This window comes from Arabidopsis thaliana, chromosome 2 (assembly GCF_000001735.4).
Source record: "Arabidopsis thaliana chromosome 2, partial sequence".
In the NCBI taxonomy this organism is placed as follows: Eukaryota; Viridiplantae; Streptophyta; class Magnoliopsida; order Brassicales; family Brassicaceae; genus Arabidopsis; species Arabidopsis thaliana.
In genome coordinates, this window is record NC_003071.7 from 315,588 (window position 1) to 327,939 (window position 12,352).

At 38.8% G+C, this 12,352-nt stretch overlaps 5 protein-coding genes across 8 annotated transcripts; 3 read left to right on the forward strand and 2 right to left on the reverse strand.

Annotated features, from left to right (window-relative positions):
• Nucleotides 1–60: 60 nt before the first annotated feature.
• On the forward strand, nt 61–1,406 carry AT2G01710 (Chaperone DnaJ-domain superfamily protein). Of its 2 annotated transcripts, none has more exons than NM_001335073.1 (1): nt 61–1,406. In NM_001335073.1, exon 1 carries the CDS (start codon nt 117–119, stop codon nt 1,182–1,184), a length of 1,068 nt encoding a protein of 355 aa, NP_001325329.1. In that variant the 5' UTR covers nt 61–116; the 3' UTR covers nt 1,185–1,406. The 2 variants fall into 2 exon arrangements, with proteins under 2 accessions (NP_001325329.1, NP_565276.1); NM_126232.3 differs by having other exon boundaries at nt 125–1,406.
• A 36-nt stretch (nt 1,407–1,442) lies between these two features.
• Nucleotides 1,443–4,721, reverse strand: AT2G01720 (Ribophorin I). Its single transcript, NM_126233.6, has 9 exons — nt 4,525–4,721; nt 4,325–4,437; nt 3,944–3,988; nt 3,024–3,655; nt 2,598–2,745; nt 2,269–2,448; nt 2,114–2,182; nt 1,937–2,026; nt 1,443–1,731 (listed from the first exon to the last, which is right to left on the reverse strand). The coding sequence occupies exons 2-9, from the start codon at nt 4,427–4,429 to the stop codon at nt 1,606–1,608; spliced, it is 1,395 nt and encodes a 464-aa protein (NP_178281.1). The 5' UTR covers nt 4,430–4,437; nt 4,525–4,721; the 3' UTR covers nt 1,443–1,605.
• Nucleotides 4,722–4,845: 124 nt separating this feature from the next.
• CPSF73-II (cleavage and polyadenylation specificity factor 73 kDa subunit-II) lies at nt 4,846–8,376 on the forward strand. Of its 2 annotated transcripts, NM_126234.3 has the most exons (13): nt 4,846–5,034; nt 5,133–5,310; nt 5,397–5,469; nt 5,570–5,687; nt 5,784–5,857; nt 5,954–6,090; nt 6,186–6,249; nt 6,418–6,483; nt 6,574–6,643; nt 6,786–6,890; nt 7,094–7,235; nt 7,347–7,443; nt 7,566–8,376. In NM_126234.3, exons 1-13 carry the CDS (start codon nt 5,010–5,012, stop codon nt 8,256–8,258), a joined length of 1,842 nt encoding a protein of 613 aa, NP_178282.2. In that variant the 5' UTR covers nt 4,846–5,009; the 3' UTR covers nt 8,259–8,376. The 2 variants fall into 2 exon arrangements, with proteins under 2 accessions (NP_178282.2, NP_001325256.1); NM_001335074.1 differs by having other exon boundaries at nt 5,133–5,469.
• Nucleotides 8,377–8,777: 401 nt separating this feature from the next.
• Nucleotides 8,778–10,507, forward strand: RIE1 (RING-finger protein for embryogenesi). 2 transcript variants are annotated; one of them, NM_179593.4, is made up of 5 exons: nt 8,778–9,414; nt 9,484–9,603; nt 9,678–9,810; nt 9,891–10,049; nt 10,144–10,507. In NM_179593.4, exons 1-5 carry the CDS (start codon nt 8,912–8,914, stop codon nt 10,306–10,308), a joined length of 1,080 nt encoding a protein of 359 aa, NP_849924.1. In that variant the 5' UTR covers nt 8,778–8,911; the 3' UTR covers nt 10,309–10,507. The 2 variants fall into 2 exon arrangements, with proteins under 2 accessions (NP_849924.1, NP_001325257.1); NM_001335075.1 differs by having other exon boundaries at nt 9,678–10,049.
• Nucleotides 10,508–10,548: 41 nt separating this feature from the next.
• On the reverse strand, nt 10,549–12,288 carry AT2G01740 (Tetratricopeptide repeat (TPR)-like superfamily protein; the record flags this gene model as incomplete). The annotated part of the gene is made up of 1 exon (NM_126235.2): nt 10,549–12,288. The coding sequence occupies exon 1, from the start codon at nt 12,226–12,228 to the stop codon at nt 10,549–10,551; it is 1,680 nt and encodes a 559-aa protein (NP_178283.1). The 5' UTR covers nt 12,229–12,288.
• Between the last annotated feature and the right edge of the window lie 64 nt (nt 12,289–12,352).

The following is a 12,352-nucleotide window of genomic DNA, read 5'->3' on the forward strand; positions in this document are numbered from 1 at the left end:
GTGAAAAATAATAACATAAAATAAAATTGTGAAAAATAATAACATAAAAATGAAGAAATGATTTTATTACTAAATAAATTTGGTAACAAATAAAGTTTTAGTTTCCGTTTACTCCAATGTTACTATTTTTTTTCCCCCGACCATTTTTACACACAGCCAATCAGAGCCTTGTTTCATCGTCTCTTGTCGAGGCGATAATATTTAGATCTGCTCACCATTTCTCCGCCATCGCCGACGGAAGAAGAAAGATGGGAGACAACAACCCTAACCGATCAGAAGCAGAACGTCTTCTCGGAATCGCGGAGAAGCTTCTCGAGTCACGAGATCTAAACGGTTCAAAAGAGTTTGCAATCTTAGCTCAAGAGACAGAGCCACTCCTCGAAGGCACCGATCAAATCCTCGCCGTCGTCGATGTCTTACTCTCATCAGCACCAGAGAATCGTATCAAAAACCAACCAAACTGGTACAAAATCCTTCAGATCGAAGATCTAACTGAATCATCAACAGACAACGATCTAATCAAGAAACAATACCGTCGTCTTGCTCTTCTTCTCCACCCTGACAAAAACCGTTTCCCTTTCGCCGATCAAGCTTTCAGATTCGTGCTTGATGCATGGGAAGTTCTATCAACACCTACGAAGAAATCTCAATTCGATGGAGATTTGAATCTCATCTTCACTAAAGTAAATCTCAACACTCAGAAATCGAAGAAGAAAACAACAACGAATGAGAAGATGTCTACGTTTTGGACGGCGTGTCCGTACTGTTACAGTCTTCATGAGTATCCTAGGGTTTATCAAGAGTATTGTATTAGATGTCAAAACTGTCAAAGAGCGTTTCACGCTGCGAGTATTCCTCAGTTGCCTCCGTTGATACCTGGTAAAGATGAGTATTATTGTTGTTGGGGTTTTTTTCCGATGGGGTTTGTTGGTGGTAAAGGAGGAGAAGCTGCCATTGCTAATGGAGTAGATGCAGCTAAGTTCCCTAATTGGATGCCTCCGGTTTTCTCATCCGGCGGCGTTGCAGCTCCTCCAAGTGGTAATGGTGTTAGTTTTGATGGATGGTCAGGTGGTGCGGCGAAGAGAGATAATGAGGCTGTGAGGAGTAATAATGGTGTTGGAGTTAATTCAGATGGAACACCGAAGAAGAGAGGAAGAGGAAGGCCGAAGAAGAATCCGGTTTAGTGATCTCTTTTCAAACTCCGGTCATGATTGTTAAAATTATGGAGACAAAATTTTAAAGGCAAGTTTTTTTTAAGGCAAGGAAGTTTAGGATCAGCGTTTGTTGTCTTAGTGTAAACTTTATTATGCATTTGTTGTTATTACCGTTGTGTAATTGTGTTATCTTGATTTACTTTGAAACATTTTCCTCATTACATAATTTGGCAATTCGCTCTTTTCCACTTCACTTGTTGGATGGATTAAACACTTTAGATTCTCTGTAAATAAAATTGAGGAAAAATCAAGATTGGAGAGCAAAGTAGTGTCAAAGATATAACTCTACTAAAAGCAGCAACACCTACAAAGTTTAGTTCTTCAAGTGATGATCAAAAGTATTTTCTTTTACGAGTCTATAAGTGAAAGCGAAGGACTGTTGATAAGACTTCTACTTCCTGACGATATTGAGATCGATGTGTACATACGCAAGCGAAGCCACAAATACTAAGAAGAAAGCCGATACAAGCATGAATGGTTCCGCTAGCATGTATATTGGTTTGAATGTATAGTACACCTGCAAAATCGTCACACATGTTAAGCAATTTTGTAACTTATGGAACAAAATGAGCCTATTGCTAATAACACTAATACACTCAGATTTTTAGGGTTCTTCTAATACTACTACACATAGCAGAAAGAAAGGAATTGGCTCATTATGGTGATATAGTTAAGTCTGTGGAAATTGCTAGTTAGCTGTAAGTGTTAAGGTATTTTTTTACCTGGAAGGGTACGTTGTGAGTGGGAACTACGTTATCTTTTTGCAACACAACCACGGTTCTTCCCACAATGTCAAGGTATGAGTATTTGACCTGAGACAAGACCATTATAGATACATGTTGTTTTACTAACCATAGTTTGAAAATGCAATTCATGTATATGTGTGGCTGATGAAGTACCTGCAACTCTTGATTGACTGTAAAGGGCAAAACAGCAGAAGGGTCCTTTGATCCTTCAGGAAGCACGACCTGAAAATGATATCTTCCTGTGTTAAGTGTAATCTGCTAACAATATAAGGAAATTACTATTAGTAGAAAATGCTAATTAAACCCACTTTGATAGTCAACTTGTTAACAATAGTTTCGACGAGCGGGCACCCAAAGGTAAAGTTCAAGTAACGTCTGCCATCAGATGCTTCAAAGAGATAGTCTTCCAATGGAACTCTATAGCCGATGATAAAAGTTGCACTCCACCCTCCAAATAATGGGTAGCGGGGTTCAAATTCAAGTTCTGACTGCAAATACCAACAATTTTTTTATAAGAACTTAGAGAATAAGAAACCAATTAGAGTTATACAATTAGAGCCTAAGCAGAGTTTCTCAGGGAGGAAATATCACTGCCTAAATGGCTACAGATAAAGAGAAGTGGGCAATCCAAGCATACCTTTCTAAAGCCTGTACGCAAATGTGAAGTAGAGATGTTTCCTATCTCATCCCTGTAGTAGACAGAGTTCACTCTGGGAGGTAGGACTGCAAGGAGCGCATTGAAAGAGGATGCACCACTGACCGATCGTTTAGATTGATAATCAACCCTGCCAAAATTGAGAATTCAGAGAAACATTTTCAGCATAACAGCATACATATGAACACAACCTCGCCATTGACCTCTTTCACAAGTAACAGTAAAATAGGTAATTAAATAGACAGTTTTCCTTCAATAACAGAGAAAAGTTGCCTGCAGAAATGGAAAATGGCACCTTAACAGTTAGCTCAAAACACATAAATCGAAATTCTGCAACATCTAACTCCTAGAGATAAATTTTCAGATGTCACCTCATACATTATAGAAGTTATTAGTCCCATTACATACCTTGAGAAAACACCCTTATGCCTCGCTCCCCCATGAGTCAACCTATAATTTTCTGTAATCTGAAGGCTACCCCAGTGTGAAATCTCAATTTCACGCACAAGCTCCTCAACAACAGCAAATGGACTGTTATTCTCGAAGTGAATGATGACAGGTGTGTAAGAGTATGAAGCACGATTTTCATATGGTCCATATTTGATCTCTTTGCCAGCCCGGTTAGCAGGTTCAATGCTAGTGAACGACTCTACTCTAGTACTAGGAGTCTTAATAAAAGTTGTCTGTTGCTTAACATGATACGGTGACAATATCACTGCACTATCATGATAGTAAACCAATTGAGATTCTGACTGGGTTATCTCCACTGGGAAAGGTTCCAAGGAATGAGTCAATATGTAAAGCACCTCAAGTGAAACAGTTTCACCCGGACCTAAGGGGCTAATAAACGTAACACGGTAGTATCCAGTGTCATTTGGTGCATCAGGTTGTTCAGTTGGTTTTACATCTAATGGCAAATAAGTTTTCTTCTTCTTCTTGCCAGTAGTTGCCAGGGCTTGTACCATAGCCAAATTCTTGATCTGGGTAGGTGGGAAAGCAAGAAGCATTTCTGCAGCAGGATCTTTCCCAATATTTTCAACCTGAAGAAAGAAATCCAGACAAGAAAATGTCACCTCCTAATAGAAAAACTTAAAGATGATGAAGGAGAAAAGCGATAATATCAAATTAACTGTCACAACGAATCAAAGCCACTAAAGTTCCAACCTTTACAACAAGTATCACTACAATAAACTAAATTTGACTAAAAGAAAAACAGCTGCAGTTTCATATAACATATCCAAAAAAGCTTTAATTTTCCAATTCTAAGTTCCAACCTTCCAGTGTATATTCAATAGGAATAACTATTATAAACATTTGCTTATAAATACCTTGAGAGTCAAGAAGGCCTTCACGATATGTGAGCTTAAATCAATCTGTAGACAAAAACAAACACAAAGGAGAAGCATTTCAGTTTCGGGCAAGAAAATTTTGCAAACAGGTTCTATCATTAGACTTTCTAATTACTCAAATCAAACGTATAACTGATGAAAAGTCACACTATCTATCAATGTACATACATATGAAGCCTATCGATGATGATCAACCATGAAGTGACCAATCACACAGTAATTCTACAAACCGAGTATAGATCGGAGAAACAGCAAAGCCCAACGGCAACTTCATTAACTTGAATTTCCATAAATCGGAGAAACGGGATCCATTAAGGAAGTTTATGAATTGTAAGAAGAAGATAGATCGGAGAATCTTACCCTTCGCTCGGCATTTACGATCTGGAGATCCTGAGCTGAGGAAAATGCAGAAATAGATAACAATACAGCTACGAAGACGGAGAAGATCCCGATACGAGCAGCCATTTTCGTCACTGCAGTAAGAACAAAACTCAAATCAACGAAAGAGCTCAGAGATGGTGAATTGATAGGATTTGGAAGATCAGTAAAAAATTACTCACCGATGAAGACAGAAACAGCAAGAGAGATCGTGGATCGTAAATATAGATACCGACGGCGGAAGGAAGAACGTCGGCCGGCGAAGTGAGAATGATCCGGTCAACTACAAAGTCTCAGTGTCTCTCACTTCTCTCTTGATTTAGGGATTAGTTACGAGCTTTTTTCTTCCTCAGATTAAAAACGACATGAGACGTTGTCGTTTCAAACTTTTAAATTTAATGGGCCGTGAGAAGAACTATTATTGGGCTTCACACCACAAAAATATCGACGGTTGGATCAGACACGTGTAATAACTCCGAACGGTTCCGATGTCACTGAACACTTTGCCGCCATTCAAATTCGTTTGTCGACCTAACTCTGTTTCTTCTCTCGCCCCCTTCAAAATTTTCTCCGGTCACTTGAATTTGTGTTCTGATTCAACGAGTAAGATATTTTTGACCATCGACGAGTTTTGAAACTCAAATTGTTGTTTATTTCTTCAGTAACTATGGCTATCGATTGTCTCGTACTTGGTAACAGTTTTTGTTCTTCTTCTTCTTCTCTCTTTGCTTCTTCAAAGTTTCACAATTTCAATTTCTGTATAATTCTATCTTTTTTGTGTTGTATCCAGGTGCTGGACAAGAGATTGGAAAGAGCTGTGTGGTAGTGACGATTAATGGTAAAAAGATAATGTTCGATTGTGGGATGCATATGGGCTGTGATGATCACAATCGTTACCCAAATTTTTCTCTCATATCTAAATCCGGTGATTTTGACAACGCGATCTCTTGTATCATCATCACACACTTGTATTGATTCTTCAAACCCAGAATTTGTCCCTTTTTTAAAATTCACTTTTTTAGTTTTTGTGGGTTTTAATTGTGAGTGTTAATAGCCATATGGATCATGTTGGAGCGCTTCCTTACTTCACGGAAGTTTGTGGGTACAATGGTCCGATTTATATGTCGGTGAGTTATATTGTCCTCAAGGTGTTCGATGAAATGTTTGACTGACTGTTTTTTTTTTGTGAAGGTAAAGGTTGTTTACTTTGATTTGTCTCTTTTGTAGTATCCCACAAAGGCTTTGTCTCCATTAATGCTTGAGGACTACCGAAGAGTGATGGTGGATAGAAGAGGCGAGGAGGAGCTATTCACCACTACCCATATCGCAAACTGCATGAAAAAAGGTACTTGAATATTGGATTTAGTTCATTTGAGGTCTTTGTGCACGAATTCAGATGCAGTGTCTATAACTTGACTTCCTCTTGTTTTTTTATATGTAGTAATTGCAATAGATTTGAAGCAAACAATTCAGGTTGATGAAGATCTTCAAATCCGGGCTTATTATGCAGGGCATGTAAGACATTCGTTCTGGTTTTAGTGAATTTCTTTCTGTGTTTTTTATATTCAGAGTTTCTGTATTTTTTAAAGCTTATTTTGTATTGATCATAAGGTCCTTGGAGCAGTGATGGTTTATGCAAAGATGGGAGATGCAGCGATTGTGTACACTGGAGATTACAATATGACGACAGATAGACATCTAGGAGCTGCTAAAATTGACAGACTCCAGTTGGATCTTCTCATTTCAGAGTATGGAAAACAAATACAAACTTGTTCGCTGGTATTTTTCAACAAACTTAGAAAGAACAAGTTTACCTGATATAGGTTTAACTATGCCGTTTTAGGTCCACATATGCAACTACCATTCGCGGCTCAAAATATCCCCGGGAGAGAGAGTTTCTTCAAGCTGTATGTCTACTTGTAACTATTAACACATGGTTTCTAAATTTGTTCTTAAATGGTTTTTGATTATAATTACCCGCATCACCTTTGGCTTGTTTCTGATCAATATACCCCTTCAGGAAATGCTTAAGCTTTCGTTTGGTAATTGTCTGATATCTCAGAAAACTCTTCCAGGTTCATAAATGTGTTGCTGGCGGAGGGAAGGCGCTGATTCCTTCATTTGCTCTTGGAAGGGCTCAGGTCTGTCTTCTTACAGAGCTTTGAAGTCAGTTACTTAAACTTGTCTTTGCTTCTCTTATGTCTCATTGACAATTGCGTTTCCTTTTTCAGGAACTCTGCATGCTGCTTGATGATTACTGGGAACGCATGAATATAAAGGTTCCAATTTACTTCTCATCAGGTCTGTTAAATCACCACCAATCCTCATATGAAATCAATTCTGCAGATTAGTCAGCTCAACAAAGTCGTGACTCTATTTCATGAATAGTGATCTCTATCTTCTGAAAATTGCTGTCCCTGAAGATAAATTTGTACTTTTGCAGGTTTGACCATCCAAGCAAATATGTATTACAAAATGCTCATCAGCTGGACAAGCCAGAACGTTAAAGAAAAGCACAATACGCATAACCCATTTGATTTTAAGAATGGTATGTGTACTACCATTTGCAAATAACTTTAGAACGTTGAAGATGAAATTTATATCATATGGAACCGAAACTCTGATGTGCTTGAAAAATAAGAACCAAACTAGTGGTTCTAATACATCCTTTGCGTCCATTTTTTGTTCTTATCCACTACCTTAGCTGTACAACTCTGCTTGCTTTCTAACTACTACCTTCACATTCTGCAGTTAAAGATTTCGATCGATCTCTTATACATGCTCCTGGGCCATGTGTTCTCTTTGCCACACCTGGTATGCTTTGTGCTGGCTTTTCACTTGAAGTGTTCAAGCACTGGGCTCCTTCTCCCTTGAATCTTGTTGCATTACCCGGGTACTATACCTATTGTGTTTCCCCTTTATTAGCAATTCAGTTTTTTCCTAGCATAGCATCTAACACGAAATTGTATCTCTTTTCATCCATTTATGGATCCGTTTTTTACAGATACTCTGTGGCTGGGACCGTTGGGCACAAACTGATGGCTGGTAAACCCACGACGGTTGATCTCTACAATGGCACCAAGGTCGATGTCCGTTGCAAGGTTTGTTTACTCTTTCTTCTGGTTCTCACAAAATTTATGTAACCTTAACACGAAAACAGCAATGCGTCCAATTCACACGTTGAACCTAAACTAAAATGTCTTGTTGATTCTGTTGTTATCAGGTACATCAAGTGGCTTTCAGTCCTCACACAGATGCAAAAGGAATAATGGATCTCACAAAGTTCCTTTCCCCAAAGAACGTTGTACTCGTGCACGGCGAAAAACCCAGCATGATGATTCTTAAGGAAAAGATAACCTCAGAGCTTGACATCCCCTGTTTCGTCCCTGCCAATGGCGAAACAGTTTCATTCGCTTCAACCACTTATATAAAAGCAAACGCTTCTGATATGTTCCTAAAAAGCTGCTCCAACCCGAATTTCAAATTCTCAAACTCTACTCAGCTCCGTGTTACAGACCATAGAACCGCAGACGGGGTTTTGGTAATAGAGAAGAGCAAAAAGGCAAAGATAGTTCACCAAGATGAAATCTCTGAGGTGTTACATGAGAAAAACCATGTGGTCTCTTTAGCTCATTGTTGTCCAGTGAAAGTTAAAGGAGAATCAGAAGATGATGATGTTGATCTAATCAAACAATTGTCTGCAAAGATCTTGAAGACAGTGTCTGGTGCTCAGATCCATGAATCTGAAAACTGTTTGCAGGTTGCATCTTTCAAGGGCTCTTTGTGTCTAAAAGACAAGTGTATGCATCGAAGCAGTAGTAGTAGTAGTGAAGCTGTGTTCTTGTGTTGCAACTGGTCTATCGCAGATTTAGAGCTTGGCTGGGAAATCATCAATGCTATCAAACTAAATCACTGATTCTTGTAACACTGAGAAGTGTTTTCAGTTTTTGTCGTTTTTCTGTCGGCATATGTAAAAGTTTTGATCCTAGTAAATTAAATTAACCCAGTAGTAACTAAACTTACCAACTTTAGCGCCAATTTCTATCTAACAAAGTAACACCCGTATTAAAAACCGGAACCAATTACCCGAAACTGAATCTGAATCCGAAAATTTACTTGTGTCCTAAATTCTTCTACCCTAAAAACCAAATCTGAAGTCGAACCCAAAAATACATGAATATTTTAATCAAAAATTTAAATTTTATTCGAAATCCGAAAAATTTGCATATTTACCCGCAAAATCAAGTATGGTTCTAAAAAAGGCCTAAAATCTATACACGAACCGATATTTTAGATTTACCCTATAGAATCCTAAACTTCTCTACCCGAAAAACCGTATTCGATCGAATTTTACCCGAATCCGACCCGTTTATCCGAATGGCCACTCCTAACCGGATCCTTTAAGGTTAAAGACGTACGACTTATTGTGATAATGATAATTAACTTATAAGACTGTGTCTAATCTTCAATTAATGTTAATTAACTAAAACCATTTTTTAAAACTGTCCGCCATGGCTTAGCGTTTTCTAGAGCAGAGAGAAAGAAGAATCTCAATTCTCTTCGTTACTAATGTCATCGTATTCTTCAGATTCCACGGCGGCGCGTGATCAACATGCGCCTCTACTCCGTCCACGACACGACGGCTCTTTTTCTTCTTCTTCTTCATCAGCCAGACCTACAGCTCTCGCCGTTCTATTAGGACGGATCACCGGCCACCGAGCACCGTCGATGCTGGTTAGAGAAACAGCGGCGCGTGCTCTCGAGGAGAGACGAATCGATTGGGGTTACTCGAAGCCTGTAGTTGCTGCTGATATACTATGGAACGCTGCTTTAGTTCTTGCGTCAGCGGTTATGCTTGTCGGTACCGTTGAAGAAAGACCTAATGAACCGATTAGGGTTTGGATCTGTGTGTATGGGTTACAGTGTTTGTTCCATGTGGTTTTGGTTTGGTCTGAGTATTGGAGAAGAAACTCAACTCGTAGAGCTAGGGATTTGGAGTCTTATGATCATGAAGATTACAACATTGAGTATGATTATGAACAAGACAGTGATGACAATTCAACAACTTACAGGTTTTGGTTATTGAAAAATCTCAATTTCATGGTTTTATGATTATGAAATTGATGTTTTATTGTAATCAGTTTTGTGAAGAGATGTGAGTCGATAAACACAGTGATATCATTCATATGGTGGATAATTGGATTCTACTGGGTTGTTGAAGGTGGTGATAAGCTTTTAGGAGAAGCTCCTAATCTTTACTGGTAACATATTGCTCATTCAAAAGCTAAGAATTGCTTTTGTGTGTTTCCCAAATCTTACGGGTTTTTTTTCGCAGGTTATCGGTGATTTTCCTGGCGATTGACGTCTTCTTTGCTGTTTTCTGTGTTGTTTTGGCTTGCCTTGTTGGAATAGCTCTTTGTTGCTGTCTTCCTTGCATAATTGCTCTTCTTTATGCCGTTGCTGGAACGGTATGAAGCCATCTCATCGATCTTTGTTGTCTACTACTTTAAAGAACTTAGAGACGCCTTTTCTTGCGGGTTTTATACAGGAAGGTGTATCGGAGGCGGAGCTCGGTGTTCTTCCCTTGTACAAATTTAAGGCTTTCCATAGCAATGAGAAGAACATTACTGGACCTGGTAAAATGGTTCCTATACCGATCAATGGCTTATGCTTAGCAACTGAAAGAACACTGCTTGCTGAGGATGCGGTAAACACGAATCTAGTTTGACAACGATTTGTTACTTATGAACTCTGCTTTTGCTTAGTTTCAAAGGCTTCTTCTACTTGATTTTTCTTAACAGGATTGTTGCATATGTCTGAGTTCATATGAGGATGGCGCAGAGCTTCATGCTCTTCCTTGTAACCACCATTTTCATTCGACTTGTATTGTGAAATGGCTTAAGATGAGAGCAACATGCCCTCTTTGCAAATACAACATTCTTAAAGGAACCACTGATCAATCTTGAAGACAAAACTCAACCAACCAGAGGGAATAAGATTCTGCACATATAGAAACAGATTCCATTTCCTCAATTAAAAAGCTTCTGTATATATTTATTTACATAACTATCAAAGTCATGTGTCTTTTGTTAAAAGCATCCATTTTAAATGTAAAAGATCACACTTTACAAATGCCCTTTTCTATATTTGCCCATATTTGAGAATACAGCTGATGCTCATAGTCATAGCTCAAATCATAAGAAAGTTCACGAACAGTTCACTTCATTGCCACACTGTTTGCTGCAATCCGCATCACTTACTGCTGTTACAAGCCCCCTTCTCTGCATATCAAGAAGCAAATCCGAAGCAGCGGCCATGTTTCCCTCCTTTTCATAAGCTCTAATCAAGAGATCAAAAACAGCCGAATCAGGACTTATTCCGCTATTCAACATTTCATCGAAAACTTGTCTTGCCTCAACCATCAAACCCTTGCTAGCTAGCCCGTAAATCAATGTAGTATAGGCTAACAAATCAAGCAAAAGACCTTCCTGAACCATTCTGGTTTTTAACTTAAACGCATCCACCAAATTCCCTTGCTTACACAAACCAGCTATCCAAGAAGTGTACATGAACTTATCTGGAACAAGTCCAGCCTCTGAGATTTTACTAAACAATCTCTCAACTTCTATAAAGTCTCCTTCTTTGCACAAAGCATCAATAAGCACAGTGTACATAACATCATTAGCTTTCTCTATACAGAAATAAACTATAGCTTCATGTAGTTGTCCATTCTTCGCAATCCCATCGATCATAGTCGAAAGAGCTACAACATCGGGCTCAAAGCCTCTCTCAATTAATTTGTGGTACATGTTAACCGCAGCCTTCATGCGTCCGGATTTAAAATATGCATTCATCATTGTAGTAAAAATCACCATATCAGGAACTAAATCACTTTTCTCCATATCTTCTACAATCTCAGTTGCCTCCTTTAGTTTACCATTACCACAAAGGCCTGATATGATTACGCCGTAAGCTGTTATATCAAGTCTCATCCCTTGATTGAGCATTTTGGCCAGAAACTTCATGGCATTATCCGAATCTCCTCTCTGAAAAAAACCATCGATAATCGTAGTGTATACAAGAGAGTTTGGCTCAACTCTATCCTCGACCATCCTTGAATACATTTCCTCAGCTCTCTGCATTTCCCCCTTCTTGCAGAAACCATCTATCAAAGCAGTATAAGTAACAACATTCAAAGACATCCGAACGCGTCTCATTTCTTTGTATAACGAAACCGCAACCTCCAAGTCACCAGCTTTACAGTACCCATCAATCAAACAAGTGAAAGTAACCACATTTGGAGATAAAGCATCTCTCTTCATAGAGTGAAAACTCTTCAACGCCAACTGCAACTCCCCGGATTTGCAGAACGTGTCGATCCAAGTACTATAAGTAACAACATTCGGCGAACAACACTTCAACATAACACCCATATACACAAAAACCTCATCTAACATCTTCATCTTGCTAAACCCATTAAACAGAGAATTAAAACTAACTATGTCAGGCTTGCAGATAAACCCATGAGAGGCTCTTAAACTCTCTAAAACCAAACTAGCACTTCTGATATCTCCATTTCTACAATGCCCATCAATGAGAGAGTTATAAGATATAACATCTGGTTCACACCCGAATCTAGGCATCGAGTGAACGATATCTTCAGCGAATTTAACTTGCCCTAGTTTACAAACAAACGATACGACCGAATTGAATGAAGAACGATGAGGAGTGTAACCTCTGGAGACTAAGTAAGCTAAGAATTTGAGAGATAGAATGCCGCAATTGGAATTGATTAGCTGATGAATATGCTTGTTGCAGGTGAATGGGTCTGGGAGATTCGAGGATTTTCTCAGGCGAGAAAGAAATTGAAGAGCTTCTCTGACCATTCATGGACATGGGTTTCTTCAGAAGATTCGAAAGGTTACAACTTTGAAAAGATTTTTAAACATCAAAGCTAAATCTAACGGAGAAGGCTTAAACCCTAGAAGGTTAAAGAAGACCGTCGTTCGG